Source organism: Harpia harpyja, chromosome 4 (assembly GCF_026419915.1).
Source record: "Harpia harpyja isolate bHarHar1 chromosome 4, bHarHar1 primary haplotype, whole genome shotgun sequence".
In the NCBI taxonomy this organism is placed as follows: domain Eukaryota; kingdom Metazoa; phylum Chordata; class Aves; order Accipitriformes; family Accipitridae; genus Harpia; species Harpia harpyja.
The window spans coordinates 74,889,332-74,909,032 of NC_068943.1; the positions used below are offsets into that span (position 1 = coordinate 74,889,332).

Here is a 19,701-nt window from a genome sequence, read left to right on the forward strand (position 1 = left end):
ATCTTAAGAAGAAAATCTACAGATACTAAGTGTCCTGACAATGAACCAATCAAAACACAAATAGGTGAGGAAAAATTATATTTGCCAGAACTGCCAAAGGCTAGAAAAATCTTCTTCTGTGTTTCACTGGCAACACTTCCATATTTTTAGTAGCATGAATAAGTTTAAATTATGATAATAGTGATATAAGCTGGAGCTAGAAGTGGCATAAATGGAAGTGCGCAGCATGATAACTTGATTTAAATGCTCTGTGGGGTTTTTTTGTTTTTAAAAGAAGAAAATACTTTAGATGTGTTTGCTTATTGTGGCAGGGTATTCATAAGGTGCCTTGACTTTATGGAATCCTGACCTCAAGTTTATTTCTAAATTAAAAAAATATATTTGCATATATATATGTCCAGTTGTATCCTACGATCTCTGTACTACATGTTTGGGGACAGGCCTACTTTCACTTAAGAAAGCAAAGCAGACCTAACAGTCCCCTGCTTATGTAGAGAAAGACAATGAAAAGCACGCAATTTTACTGTTTACTGAAATAGCTATGGATCAGTGAGGAATTCTCAAGGTCATACTCTCTGCTTCTTTCCGTACCGAGCTGCACCCCTATATTGTCTCTTCATGAATATATATATATATATATGCACACACACACTTTTAAAACTTTATTATAGCCCTGTTCTAAATACTGCACTGATAAAAGCCCCTCCTCACTGATTTGTCTGTTTAGTTCTCATCCTGTGCTACCTACAGCCTGCCCTTTTTCTGCCAGCCACCAAGACAAAGGACATCAGACTTACTGATTTATCACAGCAGGTTTGCTGTGATATGAAAAAGCAGCAAAAACTGCACAGGATTGGGGAAAAAAAAAAAAAGAAAAAAAAAAAAATGAAGTGTTGAATATGCCTGGCACCCATCAGAAGTGAAATTCAGGATAATTTTAAATAGCTTGGTCCATTCCTGGATTTACTAAACTACTGTTAATAGGTTTCTGTGAAGTAACACATCCCACATTCTGTGGCTGTATGATTAAAATGTTATTGGTCTGAGGTTCAAGATTTTTGCATAATATCATTTAGTTGATGCTACACTATACTCATTTCAACTACACTTACAAAAAGACATACACGCCACCTGTTTCCCTCCCAGAAAGCGATTCTCAGGAAGTCTTATATATATGTATAAAAAATAGACAAAATTTAGAATATATCATGCCCAAAAAGAGACAGAATTGCCAAATCAGTCCTACAACTAAAGTGTATATTTGCGTATCAATTGAATCCAGTAGCATTAGATAGACTGAGGAGTCTGGTATGGAAAATAAAAAAGTGTAGATAGTCTTACTTTGTTGTCTGAAATCTGTTTGGCAAGCATCTCTTTTGAGGCCTGCAGGAGCATACGCAGACGGATCTCACACTGCTCCATGAGGTGTCCCATTTCTTGCCTCTGTTCATCCCACTGAATGCTGTCTGTCAGCATGTATTTCAGCTGCTGCTGCCGCACCTCCACGCCATGCTGGGTATTGTCCCACTGGTTCTTCACCTTCTCCACTGTAGAGGACAACACAGAATAAGAAAAACCTGAGGCAAACAAACAAGTAGCCATAATAACTACCACTTAATTCTCAGGACACGAGACAATAATATAATTCATTCTCAAATACAGTAGTTTACATATTCAGTATTTTAGTTCCCCATGTAGTTTACACATTCAAGCTAGCAAATGAAAAATGAAGGTGTTTGGTCACCTCTTGTTTAAGCAGTTCAGCATACAGGTAACAACTATTATTTCTGGAATATTTCAAAGGCCTTATTTTACTTTTTAAGCATGTGGGAGGCAAATCTGCCACAGCTGCACTGCAGAGATATGCCAGTAGCAGGGCTCCAAGGAGCACAATTTTAGGGTGGTGGCCGTACCAGCAAGTCATCTTTGTGTATCTGCAACTTAAACCAGTATAAATAAATAAATAAATATTGTTTAGATCTGGATACCTTATACAAAGTGAACTAAGCTTTCCAGATCACTGTGTGTTGAAGGCAGTCTAGTGGCACCTGTACTACAATTTTGGCCAAAGTAGAAACACTCTAGTAACAGCCTACTTCAGCACTTTCATTCCACCACAGGTTTCTACAGGCTTATGTAGATTACACAGCAGAACAGAGAAGTTATTGATCACACCCCATTTCCTTCAAGTATCCCGTTCCTCTCTCAATAAAGTTATATTAGATGATCGATAAACAGGCTTTAACCTTTAACAAACAAAGGGTGAAAAAGACAACATGATGAGTTCCTAGGACAAAAACCAGCATGTCAGGGAAAGCAGTAGATCTGGCTTCAGATAGAAATAAATAGCATTGCACCTTTTTCTTAATACTTACAGACCATAAAAAAAAAAAAGTATTACTTGAAAGTCTATAGAGGTGAAAACAGCTTCCCTACTACCTGTCATGACAGTTATTAGGAACACATGACTAGAACTAAAGACTAAAAAAGCAAACAAAACAAAAAGCCTAAGCTGGATTTCTTGAGTATATCTGTACTCTGAGCAGCAACAGGTAGGCAGTAACACATCCAATATATTTATCTTACATATGCAATTTTATTAGAAAACTAACACACTTGATACTCAGGTCACGTCAATCTTCCATGAAGTAAAAATACCAAAGGCTATGCTTAAGCTAAAACCCCTTAAGGTAACTGTACCTTTCCTTTTTTTTTTTTTTTTACCCTTTTACAGTTATACAAAGGCTTCGACAATATTTTGTTTAGTTTCACAAAGGTCTCAAAGACTGTGGCAGCGAAGCCAACTTGTCAGAGTAACTGTATTACTGGCAGACAAATCCAATGATCTGTGCAATATAAATGCATCAATTTCAACCCACAGGCAACTTTTGGATTAATTTTTAGGCATGACTTGGGTCATGCTGAATGAGAACTTAGAACAAAGCTTCAGTAACCCAACAGCAAATAATAATATAGGTTATTAAAAAAAAAAAGTTACCATATTTGACAAAGTGTATGTTCAAAGTAAACCAGCAGCTGCTGTGAAAGATCCGTGGTTTCACCAAAACAGCAAAAGCAAAAACAGCAGGAGTGAAAAAAGGCTATAACCCTGTGTGCTGGCTAATGAACTGCAGAGAAAAAACTCTTAAGTGTTTAGGCTCTCCCCACTAAGCTGGAAGGAAAAAATATCCCTGAGAAACAGCTGCCTACAATAGCAACTTGATTGAAATGGATAGATATTTGATGTTTACATAGTATCATTATTATTGTTGTTGTTGTTATAGAAAGAATATTTCTTGATATATTTTTCCCTATTAATGGCCAGGTTAACCTTACTCTCTGCACTGTTGATGTATTTCCCCTCTCTTCAGTCTCCACCAAAACAGGACAGAAAAATAGTGAAATTCTTGGTAGCGTTCAGTGGGTTCAATAGATAGGTTCCCAGAAAAAGTTGTCAGGGGCACCATTCTGGTATCAAAGGCAGAAAGACTGGAAAGAATTCCTGATGAGACTGTGCTTTTAATTCCCAATGTCCATGCAGTAATTGGGAGGGAAGTTCCAGAGAAGAATTTTTTCTCTATTTCTGTGCTCCTAGCTATTTGACTAATTAGGCTTCATCCAACAACATTCACAGGAGTTTGTAGGACACCAGTATATTCCCCTAAGTGTTTAAACAACGAGGTGCATAAAGCAGTCCTGAGCTTCACTTTTCTTCAGAGTAACCTTTTCTTTACCAATGTCAGTAGCAACAAAACCTTCAAGTTTTTTCATGTTTCATGATAGGTAGCAAAATCTTCACACACATCTATAGGGTATCTACTGGAAGCTTCATCCATGGCAGCATACACAGCTTCTCTGTTCCCATCTTGGATGGGCAAGACTATAGGAGAACTCAAATTTTCAACATACAGTTCCTTTATTCCTTGTTCACCTTTTCTGAAGAATCAAGAATGTTTTGTCACTGACCAGATCTCCCCTTGTTGACTGACTGCCATGGACTAAATAGTTACTACCCTCTCCAAGTTTCCACCTGACCCCTAGTTCTGAGTGGCTGCAAAACTCAGGCCCTACAATCTTTAACTTCTTTGGATCTTACTCCCCTACCAATCCATAGCTCCTGTGAATCTTAGGCAGCAGTTAGCATCTCATCAGACCCTTTAACGTGTCTGTGGGCTTTTTGTCTGACCCCCTTATTATCTCCAGCAAGTCTTATGGACATCAAAGAAATTCATGTAGATGTAGTAAAGGAAAACTACATTGCAGAGGAGAACATAAGGAAATATATCTTTCCATTTTTACTTCTAACTGTGATATTTCCTGCTGCATGGATTTTCTAATCTTAGCAACCAGCAAAGCTTAAGAGTTCAAAGAACACATTGTCCCTTAGTTTCTAATTGTCAGTTGTATGCTTTCTTTCCTTAAGTACCAGTAAAAGAAATCTGCAAAGGGGGGGTGGGGACCTTTAAACTGGAAACTCACGTTCAAGCACATATCAGTGCCTTAAAAACTCTACCAACTCTCAGTCAACAATTTCAAAAGTATGTACACAAAGTTATTGTCTTAAGTCGATACATTCATGCTTTTCACTAACTGTCCAATGCATCACAGCTCAACAAAAATAAAGATACACGATTAGTTCCTTTCATCAATAAATAAAAAATCCTCATCCCTGGGTCTGTGGCTGTCAAGTAACTCAAATTCTTCATAAGGTATTTTGAAATCCCAGCAAAAATATTTACTTTTGTACTTGAAAAAAATGGCCAGTCAAGAAAACAAGTGGCAATTCTTGTTCTAGGAATTTTCATTAGACTGTTAAGAGTGAAAGCCACTTAACTGCTAAGTTTTCAGTTTGTTCAAGGAAGGCAACTTCAGCTAGGCTCAAAATCAAGAGTTTAAGAAAAAGATATGAAGATTTTTTTTACTGCCATGGAAACACTGTATTTGCAAACACAATGGAGAAACTTACATTTTTCTGTGATCACTGTCCTAATGTCTGAACTGGAAGTTTTATTTTTCAAATTCTGAGCCAATGTAAAAACCGAATCAAGCTGAGGGTGCCGCTGGTCCAAATCTGCCTTTGTTATCTGTTGAGAATTAGGATATGATTTTTGAGTCAAAAAAGCAGAATTTAGTTAACATCATCTGTATTATTTGTAGATAAAACAAAACATGTATGTGCTGCCACAAGTAGATGGCTGTTCCCATCATTACTGTAACCCTTGAATTGTCACAGTATTATCACACTGCTTTAAAAAGCAAAAATAATCTGAATTAGTTACTTAAAATCCAGAGGTGAAAGTTAACCTGTACAAACCACACTGTTACCGCATCCATTGCACAATATTTTCCAGTATCTATTTTTCACTCTCCCATAAGTTATTTTCCTCTTGCCAAGCTCTGATCATTTATATAATGCAGGGAGGCAGAGGGAGATGAAGGAGGAAGAGAACAGGAAGGAACACTCAGACTATGTATTGTATTAAAAAAAACGTAGTTATTTCACTATGGCAATGAACCAGAAGCTCATATTACAAGTATTATACAGTTAAAAGAAAGTGTTTCCAAAGTTACTGTACATCACATTATTCTTTCAAATTCCAGATTTTGTTAGACACCCACAGAAACAGTTTAGCACTTGTTTAGCCTGCAGCTTTTACTCTACAGTTACTCATGTTACTTGATATCAAGTCAAAGAAAATGAACCTTAATGGTAGCATACATCTCACAAGTACTACCCTTAGTCATGGCTCAGCATACTATGAGCTATCAACAGAAACAAACATTTACATCACAAGCATTTATTTTACAACTCTTAATCATTTTAGCATGTCTCTGGAAATCAGTTTAGTCTAACTACAACACAACAAAACTATTAGAAACCACTAAAGAGTGAATCATAAATGTCACCCTCCAAGTAAATATGAAGCTGCTCCAAAGTCTTCAGCATAAGCTATCTATACATTCGCAAAAAGATGTCATTTTCAGGAAGTATTCTCTATATGCTTTGTTTAAAAAATAGCAGTGCCTAGCTCACATAGGGACACAGGAATTAACAGGAAATGGTAGAGGGGAGAGGAGTGTAGTAACAACAGTATTTAAAGTGCAATTTTCAAGTTGTGCATTTCCTGCAGTCAGTTTCTTTTTTCTTAAAACACATGTAATTTCTTTACTGAATGTACAAGCTATTAAAGCATGAGCCAATTTTCCAATCCACTAGCCTTCACAAAAACACATACTTTCATTCGTGCAATAGTCCGATTGATCTCTTCAGTATTTCCCACGGTGACTATGTTTGACTTGAGCATTTGGTCAATCAATACCAACCAGTCAGCCAGCTCAGTTATAGTTTTATCCAGATCAGCAGGTGCAGAAAGTTCCGAAGCCTGCTGAGTCTGAACAGGGATTTCCAATGAAGAAGATACTAGCACCACCTTTTGGACATCTGAAACAGAGTTTGGGGGTTTTGTTAAAGAAAAAAAAGTCATGGCCACATGTGCAATTGTGGGAATTACAGGGTTTTTTTGTAATTCCTATAAAAATGCAACAGCATCTACAGAGAAAGCACAGCAAAATTTGTATTTGAGGCATTTTAACCACCAGAAACCAGTAATCAGAAATTCCTTTTGCTTTTTTTTTTTTAAAAGGCTATTAAATTATTTCATTGCACGCCAAAGACTCACCCAAATGATTCAGCCTACACACAAAACAAACAAGAAGAAAACTTGCAAAGGCAAAATGACGTTAAATCTAATGTAGTGAAGCTAGACACTCTTATACAAAACAGAATTGACCCTTACTAACCGTAAAACCCAATCCTTTCATTTAAGAGAATACAAAAGTGAGGAAGACAATTTTAGACATTTATGTGGCTGAAAGGTTTTCCCCACTCCTGGCTCGAAATTCACTTAAGCACAAGTCGAGCTACTGCAATAGATGCTTCATGGACTTGGCAATACGCAACTGTCCTAAGAAGGGACAGATGCCCACTAGTTCAACCCCATGCTTTCTAAATTTTTAACCTGACACTGCAAAGAAGCAAGGAATGAGCTGAACAGTAAGATTCACTCCAGAAGCTGTGTTTGGTTGTGTTCTAGTTCCAAGAAAACACTAAGTTAAATCAAGCTGGAGCATGAATATTACACACTTGCCTCAAGCAATGAAATACAGGAGCTTTACTTAACACCCTGTATGAAAGGAAAACAAGCTGAATCAAGGTTTTGAAAGGCTTAAAAAACAGTTGGTTTTCCTTCTTTAAATTTTGTTTACTGCTGCTGAATTGAAAAAAAAAAAGTTAATTTACTGAAGTTCAGGCTGCAAATTCTTTCAGGCAAGGGCTGTCTTTTTTACCTAGTTTTCTAAAAAGGAGACCTGAGCACCTTGTTTAGAGACTCTGTATCTGCTGATCTGTCTCCAACAACTTGAAAAGACAGCCAGTGTCAGTGTCTGATACAAAAACATTTCATATTTAGACAGCTTCCCCTACAAGATTCAGGAATGTAAGTATCTAGCAGATGAGAAAGACCTATCTGTGTCCTTACTGAGCTGAAAGATGCAGAATGGCCTTTATTTACAGGACTGCAGAGAATCTGCATGCAGAAGATACTTTACAAATAATTAGCTGTAGGGAAAGCTTCTAGTAGATCTGAACTACTAAAAGGCATGACCACAAGGTACAAATCCACAGGAAACCAGGCTGTCACAAACATAGCTATTTTGGTTTTTATTCTGTACCTAATACACCGGCTCCTGATGAGGAGGCCTAAGCTTTACTAAAACATTCCTCCATTTCAACAATCTTAGGGGAACCCTGAAGGACTCTGCCAATCCTGCACTGCAAAGTGACTTTTTCCCTAACCAAACATTCCCTCTCTCCCACAGTAACATGAAGGCAGCCCCAAGCACAGCAATGGACAACTTTTCTTATTTCCACTTGTCTAAGTTCATAGGGAAGGTTTTCCTTTTTGGATTATTTTTGACCACAAACAGGATTAAACTCAATACAATTAAGCACAACAGAAGGACCGATCACTCACCAGAAGGCTTTGTCTGTGTAACAAGATGAGACTGCCCAACAAACGCCTCCAGTTCTCTCACTGTGTCAGGCACTTCTCTGAACACCTACAGCCCAGCAGAGAGGAATAAAAACAGTAAGACAACCTATATTAACAGCAAAAAAGTAATCACTTATTAGAAGAGACAAAATACTCTACACCATGCTTGCTACAATGGCACACCTCATATTTCCATTAATTTTTTCAAGGTATTATTTAAAAACAATAAAAACGCCAAGAGGTACTCAGAGTGTTATTTCAATACATTCCAGTGTCTTACCTAAATCTTGGACAGGAATAAAAGAACTGCTGTAGACTGATTGTTTACATGGTTTTTACTGCGTAAGCATCAGAGCTATGACTCATTAGAGTGCACAGTCATCAGTGACAGGAAAGTAGAGAAATAGGGAATTAATTTAAAAAGAAAAAATGTTACCACTAAACTCTATTGTAGTGAAGACAAATTTGCTCCTTTACTTTTAAAAAGTTTTGAAAAGGCAGTGATGGAAATGTAATATACGGGGGGGGGGGGTCATTTTCATGGCCAAGTAGGTAAAAACAGATCTTTCTTTCCCTGAACTATCAAAAGCCCCTTTCCCCAATAAATTCTTATCTCCCTGATCCATAATATAATGCCAAATATTTCTATTCCTTTTTCACTTGGATCTCCAGGCTCTGTTTGAAAAAAATCTGGTTTTACTGCAACCAGTGAGTTCTTTTCTTATATACTTGCCAATGAGATTGAACACTAGAGCTTCTAATTTACAGCAGTTGTACTCAAGAATTCCCGACACACTTGATAAGATTTTCTCACTAAGCTTTACCACAGCTTCGTTTGTTTTCGTCTTAACTGCTGCAAACATTCAACTTTCTTATGCAGCAAAGATTTATTGTGACTCTCTCAATTTCAAATTAATACATTACTGTTTGCCTCCAAGTGAAATATTTTTGATCCAGCTGTTTAAAAGAAAGCCAATACAAAAGAAAAACAAAAAAACCGTTAAGCTAACTAACTCATTCTGATGGAAAAATGTCCACCAGTGTTTTTACGTAGACATGGATTGGGCCACATTTCCTGAGCATGCCTGCATGGCTTCCAAGACAGTTTATGTACATCACAGATACACGGAAAGAAAAACAACCATTTTAAAGTACACCACTATATTTTCAGCTTCAGGTACTCAATGCTGAAGAAATGCACACCTTATTCCACCTCACGTTGAGGGACTGCAGGCAATCAGAAAGTTTGTCTTTTTCCTGAAGATCAACATTTTTATCCAAAAGCACTTCAGGTTCAGTTCTGTTCAGCCATTCCAGTTTGTCTCCCTGTACTTCCATCTCCTCACTTAAGACCTAAAATGGACAGAAGAGTTTTAGACTGAAGCAAAACGCATACTTGCTTAAGTAAGAGGGGGGAAGGAAGCTTTCCTTAAACTCCAATATTTAGAAATTTCCCTGGAAACATGTCACAGAAAAGCTTCTATTTTGGTTTCTATGCTCTATCTAGAAACTATTAAAACATTTATTCAAATACCGACATTTATTGCTAACTGGAAAAAAACCCACAAAACTGCAAACAGCCAAGGTACCTATACAGCTTCACATCATGCACACTGATTCTCATCTTACAATATGCTCCTGTTTGATCAACTCTGGAGGTACCATGTGTATCCAAAAGGCAATACATTGTCAATCAAAATTGTTGACTGCATTCATTTTTTAAAAAAATTAAAAACTAAGGGCCCACTCCTGACATGCATTATACAAGTACATGGTAGATCACTACAAGGTACTTGACTCTCAAGGAAATGTACTCTGAAGGTATTTAAAAACTAAACATAACCTTACAACTTCATTTTGATCAACCTCCCACAACCTTCTTTCTCTTTAAACATGAAAGTGCAGGTCAGAGCCTGCAAAAAAAAAAAAAAAAAAAGCTTACGCTTGGATTCCCACTGACTTTAAATCAACTGTGTTATCATTTGCCTATAGACCATAAGCACTGTGGAACAGGAGTCACAAATTTTGTCTTTAAAGCACTAGAATAAAAAAATTACAATAGCAAGTACACATCATATTTATTCACCCCAGTATTTATATTATTCTCTGTTGCACAAGTATTACGGAGGTGTGCATAGTAAAGTGACAGGAACACAGGCCTGGAAGGAAGATCACTGAACAGAGAACCCTGCTACAATAAGCAGTATACCAAATAGTGCCTTTCCTAAATTTTCAAGGGTCTACCTTTAAAAAAAAAAAAAAAAAATTTTTAAACATGTTATATCTTTTTTAATTGGAGGCTGCTCCAGAAGCTCTATTTAGAAATCTCCTTCTCATTCCCAGATTGTATTTACTCCTGACTGACCAGTTAACATCTGTTATTCCTACTTACCTAATATCAGCCTTTAATAATAGCTCATATTCCCTACACTTCCTCATTCTCATCATCATATCCCTTCTCATTGTTATTTGACTAAACAAAACAAGGAAAGCTCTGGGTTTCTTTGCAGATGAGTTCTTCACCCTCCTGAACAGCCCAGCAATCTTACTCAGTACCTATTCTATTGCAAACTCACTTTTCTTTAATATCCATAACCAAAATTGCACACACATTCCTGCTTTCACAGGGCCAAATTGGTACTTAATAATTCCCTACCAGTGTTTCTCTAGCAAATTCTGCTCTTTCCCCCCTTATTCCAGTTCTACCTTTAACTTCAGGTATCTATATTAAGGTAGAAGACAAGAAAAATTAAACTGTCGTGATAGTCAGACAGCAAATACTCAACTGACAGGAGTCAATTTGTTTAGGCAAACATAACTGCAACTACTTTACATTGTTTATACATATTTGTTGGAACTTCAAGCCTTTCCACCTGATTTGGTCTAACAGAGGTTGTCTGCTTGTTGGGTTTTTTAATTACTAATTTTTAAAAAATGAGTAAGCAGGTTTGTTGGATTGACTACTTCTTCCATTCCTTTAGGATTCCAGAAACATTCTCTTTCACACATCTACAAACCAAAGATATTTTGTTGTCAAAGCCAGACACAAAATAAACAGGAAAAATACACACACACATATGCACCCAACTTGAAATGACAAAACCCCTTATAGTTTAAAAAGCAGCTTAAACAGAATCTTCCACATGTAACAAAGTATTAAAGCTGCCCACTAAATGGGACAACTGTGCTTATTTACTATTTTAAGCTTATTGGCTTTTTGCTAAAGTTTTGACAATTATAAAGTTGTCTTGGGGACATCATCTCCAGTGAAATTCCACTTACTGAGTTTTATCAGTAGTATATCTATTTCTCACTTTCTGATACATAGCCACCATGTTCTGGCTAGATAACATAGTTATCAACTCAACCCAACTTCATTACAAAATGCGTCTTGCCTGTGTAAGTAATCTCACAAAACTGTCTCACACAACCATAATTCTTCTTCAGCTATTTACAATGTGAAAATTCCCCTCCCCAAAAGCCATGTCCTGATGCCTTGCACAAGACATACATGTGCATACACATATAAACACTAATTAATCTTGCCTGTAATTCTTTCAAGTTTTCTTCGTGGTCAAATGTAAATCTTGCATCCAGAGCATTTTCTACATTTTCCAACCAGCAACGCAGCTCATCAAGCTTCTTTCTGTATTCTATCAGCTGCTGATTCTCTCCTTTTAGCCTTAAAAAGGAAAACAAAACACCCACATGCATTTCTGCAGTGAACACAGCACGTCAGTCCTATATTACTCCCGATGCAACATAGTCACGTGTTTTTCAGTGGTTGAGCATTTTAAAGGATTCATTTTGATATTCAAAAGATTCTATCCTCACCATTAAAATGCAAGATACTTGCAAGTTAATACTACCACCTTAAAAATAGATAAATTTCAGCTCCAAAGTCACAAAATAGACTTTTAAAAGTCTGCAGAAAACATTAAACATAAGTGACAGTAATGACACCACCTTCAGGCCTAATCATTGTAAGCCACTACAAGGCCACTGCTAGTAAAAGTATTAGAAATGTCCCTAAACCCTCCAAGGGAAAAATTCCCTAAATCACACAAAGCTTTAAAGGAACTTCTCAAACTAAATAATTAAGAAAAAACTTATTACATTTCTAAATGTAATCAGGTGATGTTAAAAACACATACTTATATAAGTAGCCTCCAAAAATAGCTATTCATTCCAGGATTTATCCTTCTACATTTTTTAGCAGTAAGAACAGAGAGGGACCTTAATATTCCCAGATACACTGAAAATTGGTATCTTTATCTCAGACAACCTTGCTCTTTGATCTTTTGAAGTAAATTTAAGGCTAATTCAAAATGGATTTTCATTTTGTTCAGAAAATACCTAGTCAGATGGATTATATCGTTGCAAACACAGACCTAAAGATCTTCTTTTATAGTATTGTGGAAATTAAAGAACAATACAAGTGTTTCAATTAGTGTCTTTGACAATGCAAAAACAGAAATCAAGGTAATGTACTTACAGTTCAGCTTCAGCCAGAGAAAGTAGCTGAGTACTCCTTCCTAAAAAAGTCTGGCTTAGCAATGAAATGATTTAAAAACAAAGGAAAATCGTACGAAAAAAAGTTCTGTGGTTGTCATTTGATGGGTTGTATTAAACACAGACTCACTAAGCAGTCAGTTGCAGGTGCATTTATGAGAAATTGGTTCTAGAAGACAGTTCAGAACACAGAGGTCTGAATGTCAGGAAAATTCAGATTAATGACAGCGTGCAATAGAACGCACTCTCTCTCCCAGAGTCTTCTAAATGAGATTCTCCTCATCAGATCTGGTCAGACATCCAAATTTCTGATTAACTTATTACCTCTGCTGTCTATCCATGACCTCCACGGTGATTGCTTTCCAGCGTCTATTCAATCCCGCCAGCTTCTCCTGTAGGAAGCTCCCGTCTGTAGCAGACAGTTTCTGTATGATCCCTTCCCCAGTTCTGTTCAATGCTGAAACACTGGTCTGATGGCTGCTGACTCCCTCTTCAAGTTCCTGTCAGAAACATAAAAGCCACACAGAATTTTATTACTGACCTAAAGTGACTTTGATCTGTGGCTCATAATATGCAGGATGAATCCTGGGTGCACATTATTTTACTAAAACAGGCACTTAAAGCCATCTTACTTAAAATTGGATGCTGTTGATTTAAGTTATTAAGAGTCTGTTGTTGAATCTAGTTCAATTTTCTAATGAGTGTCATAAAAAGATAATGACACAGAATAGGCTGCCGGATACTACTTAGGATCACAAGAATTCATTTAAACCATCAGTGCTAGAATCCACACTCATGTTTGATTCCTTTCCCCTTAATGTACAGCACTTTCTAGTAGAGCTAACAGATGGTATGACTTTTTTTAACCAGTTCTTTTCATAACCTATGCCCCTGACTATTTCTGTAACTTAACAGTATTTTAGCTAGGATAATTATGGCTGTGCTGTCATGGTCCCCCCAGACATCGCAGAAAATCCATGAAACTAAAGGAATCAGAAGATGTCAGGATCAAACCTTCAAATATCCCTAACCACTACAAAACTTTACATTGTTAGTAAAAATTTCTTTGCAACTAGATGAGGAATAAGATGATTCAAGAAAGAAAAGGGAAATGCCCTAGAAGAAAACTCAGAGCACCAACAAGGATAAAATACAAACTGTATGTTAGGTAAAATACGCATGGCTTTTGCAACACATACCTAACTCTTGGATAACCATTATTCAAAAAAAAAAAAAATCTGATCCTTAAAGTTATGGTTTTTTCTCCTTATTTAAAAGGAAGTAAAGTAGTTTAGCTAAACAGACAAGTCTGTTCTTCCGTAATGATGAGCTAGAAAGACATCAGGGAATTAAATTCCAGAACTGAAGTCTGAAACAATCAAATCTAAGACTTCTACAATTGGAATATTCTCTTTTTCTAGATTGCTTATACAAGGCAGGATCTTGCAGAGTCATTAGTTTAAAACAATAATTTGCTAAGTTATAATTGACCATTATTGGAGTCCATTTTTTTAATTGTGAGTAGAAAGAAAGTGAAATAATATACAGGATTTCTTAACTGATAAACATATTTTTAAAGCTGTAACAAAACTTATAAAACAACAACAATCATGCCTGCATTTGAATTATCAAATTATCTCAAACCCATCCATACTAAGAGTCAACATAAAACCCCATTCTATAAGCAGGAGTTGAGCTCTTCCCCAAGAATCATTTTAAACTGCAATTGAAAAAAATTTTTAAGAGTTACCACTTTTTAAAGTGTAATTACACAGCCTCATTTCAAATCTATATGTCTATATAGAAAACTAGAATTTTAGACAAAAAATCTAGACTTTTTCCAGCTTGCTCATTTTCTGCACAAATCATACATACCTGCTGATGCAGCCCAGCTGTCTGCAGCTCCAGGCTGCCATCTGGACCACGGGCATCGGCTAGTAACACTTCAGCTTCCGTTATCCAGTGGGAGAGGTCATTGAGATCACAGTGGAACTGCCTCCATGCCTCAATTGCTCTATCAAAACAACTGTGTGAAATCAAAGCATTGAACAATTATCCAAACCATTTTGGTGAAAAGGCTACAATACCTACTCCAGTGAGTAGAAACTTGCCTTGCGAAACAGAAAGGCTAGCATACAGCCTGGTTAACCAAGTCCCAGTACTGAAGGCTTCCTGAAATAGTAGCAGCTGGTAAAAGCCAACAGCACAGACTGTCATTAACTTCCAGCTGAAGGAAAAAAGGGCAGTCCTAAGCAAACTTTTGTTTCTATCACTTAAAAAAATAAAGATTGATTAGCTGCATCACATTGGTCTGCAGAACCCTTTTTTTCTTTATTATAAAATGGTTCAGATATCAGAGACCGTGGAACATGAAATATGATTAATGGCTCAGATTTATGAATTAAAAAAAAAAAAAAACAACCATGGGGTGCTGATGCCTGGAATTTAATAAGTGAAGGTGATTTTGATTATATAGAACTGGCTGTATTACCAGTAGGCCTGCATAAGTAGGTCTTATACAATTTAATCACACAATAATTTACCAGGCATTTAATTATTATCATCATCTTTGCAGCCTAAAATTAATGTGTAGCTTAACTTGAAGGGCAACCTTTTCTAGCATGGAACAGGCTGAATTGTCACAGTCAGAAAATTGTTTTTAACCAAAATGAGAATTCTACTATGTTAACAAACTAACAAAAACAGCCCATGAATGTTAAATAAGAAAGCCATGTCAGAAAAGCATGGAGAGAGTGGCTTGCTTTCTATTTGTTGATTGCTAACTCTATGTTAGCATTATAAAGCAAATAGGACAGATGTCTCAAAGGACACAGGACTTGAGACAAACACAAAATCTACCATCAATGCCAACAGACTGGAGAGTATACCATTCCAATCTAACAGGAGGCCAGGTCTCCTGCTAATCAGAGGACTGTAACGTGACAGAAGAAAGTTCTCATCTGCAGCCCATTATTTTTTTTCTTAAAAAATGCCAACAGCAAAGAATCCAGGGTTACTGTGTATATACAGATGCAATCTGAAATTAGCACCATAACATCAAAGATATCCAAAACCAAAATTTCAAGAGCTACCGTTGCATCTATTTTCTTCACTAACAAAATTCCTAGTGAGATTATTTTCATCAAAATTATATCTCATTTTTATCAAGACACGCATATTTCTTGGCACATACAGGGCTTTTTTGTTATTATTCTTCATGTGGGCCAATTCCAATAAAGAAGAAAGCCTTAAAAATCTCTACTTAAATTTTTCTGACCTTACCTCCTAGTTCTACCATTTCAGTTTCCTGCACATATCTCAATTCGATACACTAGATCAACCTGCAGACTGACCCCAAATCTCAGTCTCCTTTTACTTCTCAGGTACATTTTAGTCTAACTGAACATACTGTCTCACAATAGTATCTCATTCCACATTTAATGAGAAGAGATATTCTAAGCACTACAAATAGTTTAGAAGTATAATTTATTAGCTTCCTTTAAAATTAAAGTTTTGGGGGGAGTTTTGAACACATGACTTTTTCAGAATGCAGAATTCTAAAACTTTAGAGAACACTTTGAGATACAAAGCTTTAACTCCTGCCATTTCTGTTGTTAGCCTACAGTTCCATCAGTATTTTAAGCAATGAGATGAAGTTTCACCCTGGTTTTGAGGCAGATGCACATGCTGCTGTTTCACAGACTGCCTCAGCTGAAAGATGAAAGTACCAAAGTCCTGTCACTACAGTACCGAGACTTCGCTACTCCTTGCGTCCTCTGCAGGAATCCACTTGCTTCCAAACCACATCTCATTCCCAAGTCATCAACACTTTTAGCACTGTGGGAAAGTCCACAGCAGAAGGAGCAGAACTAGCAAACCAGCAGTGTTACAAACAGCTCAACAAAGCATTAAGCCCATACATACACACACATTTTACTTTACACATATGTTCAAGTCAAACTGAAGTCAAGTGGATTTAGCTGGACACTTAGAAGCTTTGCTAAGTACAGTTTAATTCAACTTGTGCTTGGCTACATCAGAGCTTTTATCAAAGGTTTAACTACTTAGCTGGCACTTAATCACAAAATCATTACTACCTCTGAAAACTAAATCAATCTTTTGCCACAAACTTCAGATGCTGTTTCTCCTAATTCTGTCAAAATCTCCAGCCACTTCAGAAATAGAAAAAAGCCAAATACTATTAAGGAGATAGAGTCTTTTAGCCTTCTTGCTTATACTTCGGGTAACACTAGGAAAAGCAAGAATAAACTTGGTTAAAGATTCTTCTTAGTAACAGAAAGGGTATAAAAATACTAATGCCAAAATACAGCATTTTAATATTGATACTAATATTGTCTTCATTAATCAAAGTATATCCTTCTATTAAAATTGCAGCACTTAGTATATTCAGGAAGCTACATACCATTTAGTGTAAATTGCTAGTCCAGTAGTCCCTTTTGTATGAAAATCATGCCCAATATTGTTGTCATTAAGATGCAGAGCTTTACAAACTTCATGAAGTTCAAGATTAATTTGTATTCTGTGAACCAACTGAGGAGGTAATCCATTGCATTTTGCCAGCTAATCGTAAACATTGAACTTGCACTTTGATACACTTATCTTTTTCAATGGGAAGACTAGGTTTCTGGTTAACCCTGGCTACCCAATGAAATAAAATTTAAGTAGCAAATGAAATGGTACTCATAGTTACAAAAGGATATATTAGTTAAAGCTTTTCAATTAGTGCGTCATACCTATGACGACAACAAAATAGCTGCAGGCATATAAATACAGATGGGCACCAAATTCTGGAGCAGTTGTCTCCAAATACGGCAAGTGACCACAGGCAGCCAGCAAGAACGCAGGAAGTGGTACCTAGCTGGCACTGCCATTTGTTTTCAAATTAAAAAAACAGTGAAACAACAGTGCCTGCTGAGTTACTAGAAATCTTGATGCTTCACTGATCCAGTGGCCTAGAATTTCTGGAAGTCTCTGCTTAGACAATACCACCAACTGATTTTTATATTACTACACATACACCAGTGCTCTGAGGAAGAGCTGAAACATCAGCTTATGGAATACACTCTCTTCCTAAAAACATCTCTTCAAAAACACTACCAAATGTGTTTGATATCAGATGATTTCTGGTGCTACAAAGCAAGTGAACATGGCTAGACATTACTTTATGCTCTACAGAACTTCTGCATTAACCATTACCTTTTATCACCATTGAAAAGTAAATACTGTAAAGGCTAATTAACTACAGTATGAGCCTTTGCATTTAATTTCAAGTTTCATAAAATCATTTTCAGTCATTAAGGTTTTTTTGCTCAGCAGCAATCTCTGTGTCGACTGCTGTTTGCAGTGCAAGTACCTTCAGGTTAGTGGTAACTTCCTGAACACGTACTTTCATACTTTTACAAACTCCAACTCAAAATGCTGTTCTGACACACTTTTCCAACTTTGACTAAGTGGTATTGAGTTTGTTTATAAACATTTAAAGTTGATTCAGATAATAAGGCATTTTCAGCTTAGAGTATCTTCTGTAAGGGGTGGGGAGAAATCAAAGCTTAGTTTAACTCCCCCCCCCCACACACACACACTTTTTTGGCATAGGTGAAATTTCACCTGTTTGATATTTGTGGAAAGGAAATAGGAAATACATTTTTCTTAAGCACTGATTTCAATATTCTCTTGTTCTCTCAACCACAAAATTTTCTAATATGGTCATCTTTCATCTTCAATTAGTTACAACAAATATTATTGGCAACTATCATATGTGCTGTATTTTAAAGACCCCCCTCCTTTCAAACTCCTTCCCTCCTTTAAAAGCAGCCTTGAATTCTCTGTTAAAAGATGTCTTACTCAACATTTTTCTTCCTGAGCTTTGCTTTGCAATACCTTTTCAAAACAAAAATTTTGTTTTATAAACAAAATATTCTGGTTTATAAACTAAAAACAATTAACTTCATAAAAGCACCCAAACTACAATTTGCACATTAACAGTTTCAACATTCAATAATTCTGGCAATTATTGTGTAATACTAACGTATTAAAGCTGATCACTGCCAAACTGTTTATCTTCATCATTAGGGTACATTTGTAAAACACTTATATTCAAGTACGTAAAATATTTATCACATAGCCACAGAAACCAAACATCCTTGACTTACCACTTACGATCATTGTACATTCTATTAATTCTGTCCCATTCCGCATTCAGCTGGGTTAGTGCATCTCCTATTATTATCGCCTCAGGTCCAGATGCTTCTAATATAACATCAGGCTGTTTCTCATGTATGACTGCAATTTGATCCCCAAGTTTATCCAAAATATCTTTTATGTTCTGCAAGCACAGTAGTGACACAAGCCATTAGTAAAGTCAACAACAGGACAAAATAAAACTAAAGACCAAAAAGTAATCTCTTCAAAATACCGTTCCAAAAAATCAGTATCTACAAGAAGACCATGACCATCAGCAGTTTACAGATTAAATCAATTTTAGCAACTGAACTGAATAGTCCATCACACCTTTTTAAGCATGTGTCCTCCTCAGCTTTCTATGAAGAAGATGAAATATTTTACATATCCAATCTGTTCCTGAGGTAAAGGGGCACACCATGCTTCTCAAAACAGCAGTACCTTCATTACTAAACAAATGTGCCCCTTTGTCATGAAGACACTGTACATATTCCTTCCTCGTAAAAAAAGAGCCACAAAACATGACTTTATTATGCTTCATGTAACCTCCATTTGCACAGAACTGCAAAAGCATAAGCTACATAAAAGTTTTAGATTTAAGTGACAAAGTTAAAGCAATCTATTTCAAATATCATTGAACTATGATGTGAAAGTACCTTTAAACCAGATGCTGTTGTAAGACTGCCTTAGTATTCAGAGGACAAACAGTCCATGCAAACAGTGGAATTTACTTATCTTTTTTTAATTTAAAACAGTAACACTTCTAAAAATTCTATGCTCTGCTATTTGTTTTTTCTGAAAACATCCTTAGAATATACCAAATTTCAAAATTAGACAAGAGACCTGCACCAAAATGAAGTATTTTAAACCCATCTTAACATAAACACTCCTAATTGTACTTAAGGGAGCACAGAAGCACAGTGAACAGGGACAAGAC

At 36.4% G+C, this 19,701-nt stretch overlaps 1 protein-coding gene across 2 annotated transcripts in view; it reads right to left on the bottom strand.

The window, feature by feature from the left end:
• The window catches only part of UTRN (utrophin), a 391,603-nt gene that overhangs the window by 230,444 nt on the left and 141,458 nt on the right, over positions 1–19,701 (bottom strand). For both annotated transcript variants that reach the window (XM_052784810.1, XM_052784809.1), the window contains 9 exons: positions 18,737–18,909; positions 14,439–14,589; positions 12,888–13,063; positions 11,598–11,733; positions 9,255–9,404; positions 8,034–8,118; positions 6,237–6,442; positions 4,967–5,084; positions 1,342–1,547 (listed from right to left, as the gene is read on the bottom strand). In XM_052784810.1, the coding sequence (XP_052640770.1) occupies positions 1,342–1,547; positions 4,967–5,084; positions 6,237–6,442; positions 8,034–8,118; positions 9,255–9,404; positions 11,598–11,733; positions 12,888–13,063; positions 14,439–14,589; positions 18,737–18,909 (1,401 nt within the window). The remainder of the gene's footprint in view (positions 1–1,341; positions 1,548–4,966; positions 5,085–6,236; positions 6,443–8,033; positions 8,119–9,254; positions 9,405–11,597; positions 11,734–12,887; positions 13,064–14,438; positions 14,590–18,736; positions 18,910–19,701) is intronic.